At 40.0% G+C, this 3,445-nt stretch overlaps 1 protein-coding gene across 1 annotated transcript in view; it reads left to right on the top strand.

Annotated features, from left to right (window-relative positions):
- The window catches only part of chd6 (chromodomain helicase DNA binding protein 6), a 150,379-nt gene that overhangs the window by 63,938 nt on the left and 82,996 nt on the right, over positions 1-3,445 (top strand). The window contains exon 4 of the mRNA XM_032512666.1: positions 2,489-2,621. Coding sequence (XP_032368557.1) covers positions 2,489-2,621 — 133 coding nt within the window. The remainder of the gene's footprint in view (positions 1-2,488; positions 2,622-3,445) is intronic.

Raw genomic sequence — 3,445 nt, 5'->3', positions numbered from 1 at the left:
GCATTCTGTTTATTTAGCTGAGATGGAATGGAACTAAGTAACTAACATTTACTCCAGTACTGTTGTTAAGTACAAATGTTGAGGTACTTGTACTACACTTGAATCTTTTCTTTCCATCTTTTCTTTCTACTTCTACTCCTCTACATTTCAGAGAGAAATATTCTATTCACTCACCTGACAGCTTTAGTTACTAGTTACTTTAGTTACTCCACTACATTCATCTGACAAGCTTTTAGTTACTAGTTACTTTAGTTACTCACTACATTCATCTGACAGCTTTAGTTACTAGTTACTTAGTTCTCCACTACATTCTCTGACAGCTTTAGTTACTAGTTCCTTTAGTTACCCACTACATTCATCACAGCTTTAGTTACTAGTTACTTTAGTTACTCCACTACATTCATCTGACAGCTTTAGTTTACAGTTTATTAGTTACTCCACTACATTTCATCTGACAGCTTTAGTTACTAGTTACTTTAGTTACTCCACTACATCTCTGACAGCTTAGTTACTTTTACTTTAGTTACTCCCACTACATTCATCTGACAGCTTTAGTTACTAGTTCTTTAGTTACTCCACTACATTCATCTGACAGCTTTAGTTACTAGTTACTTTAGTTACTCCACTACATTCATCTGACAGCTTTAGTTACTAGTTCCTTTAGTTACTCCACTACATTCATCTGACAGCTTTAGTTACTATTTTACTTTAGTTACTCCACTACATTCACTGACAGCTTTAGTTACTAGTTATTTAGTTACTCCACTACATTCATCTGACGCTTTAGTTACTAGTTACTTTAGTTACTCCACTACATCATCTACAGCTTTAGTTACTAGTTACTTTAGTTACTCCACATCATCGACAGCTTTGTTACTAGTTCCTTAGTTACTCCACTAACTTCATCTGACAGCTTTAGTTACTAGTTACTTTAGTTACTCCACTACATTCTCTGACAGCTTTAGTTACTTTACAGATAAGATCTTTTGTACACAAAACACATGTAGTTTAGAAATCTGATGTTTTATTATAAATTAACTACCCAACAATTAGGGCCTACAAGTCCAGCTGAGAGATTAGCTGATTAATATCTAGTTAATTAACAGAACTGTTGTTGGAGAAGAATTGACAGCAATCTGAATGTAGAAATTGTTGTGTTGTCATTCATGAAGCACAAAATGATATATTCACTGGCTCAGATGTGAGCATTTCCTGCTTTTCTCATTTATAGCTGTGTGTGTGTGTGTGTGTGTGTGTGTGTGTGTGTGTGTGTGTGTGTGTGTGTGTGTGTGTGTCTCAACAGCACACTCACACCAAGCATTGAAGCATTTCAACACTAATTGGAAGGCACAGATCATAACTATTCTATTCTTAAATGTCCCTAAATCATGATCGGAAATGTTGGTACAAATTAATCATATTATAATGTGATTGTTGGATTTAATTAAGGCAGAGTATGCATGCTTGAGTGTGTGTGTGTGTGTGTCTGTGTGTGTGGAGGCATTAGCATTCTTTTAAAGATGTTTTTTTTTCTTGTGAGAATCAAAAATTGCAGCAAGGCATGCTTGGAGACAGCGCTCCTCATCATGAGCCGAGAGGATGCTGAATGTCTTTAAACATGTAACATTATTGAATATATGAATTATGGATGCAGTGCATCATCCACAAGCTTTAAAGAAGTGCTGATAAGTATGCAAAGGTCAAAATACATGGTCAATGTTTTCTTTCATACGCAATAGACAGGGAAGGGTCGGGATTGTGTATGCAACATTTTTTTCATTTTTTCTCCAAAGAAAGTCTCATGAAATGCTTCTCTATAGAACCACTTCTTATCTGCGTGCCTGCATACACATCTCCAGTACGTTCCAGTTAGGCCGATAGACATCTCAGAAACAATGAGAGTCTTTTCCAACACACTGGGGCTTCCTCTGATAAATGAGACAAACCGATGTATATTAGAGGTGCACTACGAGTTCCTGCATGTCACTTCTGTTAAATTCAAAACTAAACCGAGCAAACAAATGGAGAATTCTCCTCTGAAAACACTGCCAGCCACAGGTTTGGCATGCTTTTGACGGCATTGACAGCATAAATATACACGGGTACGTGTAAATAAACCCTTTCCTGAAAACTGACAGCTGTGCATGATGTAATTTGTGAAAACGTAGAGGTTGAAATGTCCGATTATGAAAATAGCCGCCCACTGTAAACGTAGTCGAACTGTCCCCAGCCCTGATTAATGGATGGATTGCCATGGAATTTGATTGGTGGCATTCCATGTCCACCTCAGGAGGAATTTGTAATCACTTCCTGTCTGGGGGTACCTCTGCTGGGAATCCACGCCGAGGACTTGCAGTGAGGTTTTGAACCCTAACCCTAGAGAGCATTAGTCAGTAACGTTGTAGGTGTCACCAAGCCCTTAAGAGGCTCTTGCTTTGACTCGTGTCAATGTCTCTTTGTGTTTTTCACTTCCTGTGTCGTCCAACAGCACCCCCTCCTACCCCAGGGGTCCACGCTAAGGGGCCGGCCCACAGCGCCCAGAGCCATGGCAAGAACTACAGACAGGCCAACAGCAAGACCCCAGTCCCCTCAGCGCCAAAACAGAGGGGCCGCAAACCCAGGTAAGACATCCTAGCTGCCTTGACATTCGGGGGAAGAGAGAGAGCATGGTGGCAGGAAACCAACACCCCCAAAAAACTAGTCAGGACTTCTCCGGGAAACTCTGAAACACGTATTTTACTTAAAGGGTACATGTTGTTGTTGATGGTTTTGCTTGATTGGAGAGTCAGAAAAGGTGGGAAGGAGAGAGCACCATGGATCCACACAACTGAGACGCTTGGGTTTGTAATTGTGGATATGTGCAGAAATTAATTGGCTCCCCAATATTTTGAAATTTGAGTTTCCTGTAGTCGTGTAACTCTCGATTAATCATAAATGTACTTTAAAAAAGGATATTTTTCAGGTTGTAATGCTCTAATCGGCACGGGAGCAGACAAATATGCTTGCTTCGTGCAAAGGTTTGTTTTTATTGCAACCATCTGAAACAATGATCATTACTGTCTAGAATATTCTTCAGAATAACCTGTATTAGTACTGTATGCTCAAACAGTCTGCTGAAAGCATCGCACCAAACTCACGCCATCAGGCATCAGATGGCCAGGTTGACCTGAACGGAACATGACTTAATATTAACGCGATGTAGTATCCCACTTTACACGGGATGAGAAAAAAATAACAATAACAATGGGATCCATAATTTCAACAATGCAGACACACTGAATGAATAAATCCGAGAGGAAACCGAAGAGAAGACTTTGGATGGCAGGATTTCTTTTTGCAAGTCACTCTCATGACCCCATCTGTCTTCTCTGTACCTGTCTTCCCCTCTCCCCTCTGTCTGACCCCAAATTGCTCCTTTTCACTTTTTCTGTCTTCATCCCCCCCC

This window comes from Etheostoma spectabile, chromosome 4 (assembly GCF_008692095.1).
Source record: "Etheostoma spectabile isolate EspeVRDwgs_2016 chromosome 4, UIUC_Espe_1.0, whole genome shotgun sequence".
NCBI classification, from domain to species: Eukaryota; Metazoa; Chordata; class Actinopteri; order Perciformes; family Percidae; genus Etheostoma; species Etheostoma spectabile.
Note: the sequence above shows the minus strand (reverse complement) of the source record. Positions and strands in the feature narration are given on the sequence as shown.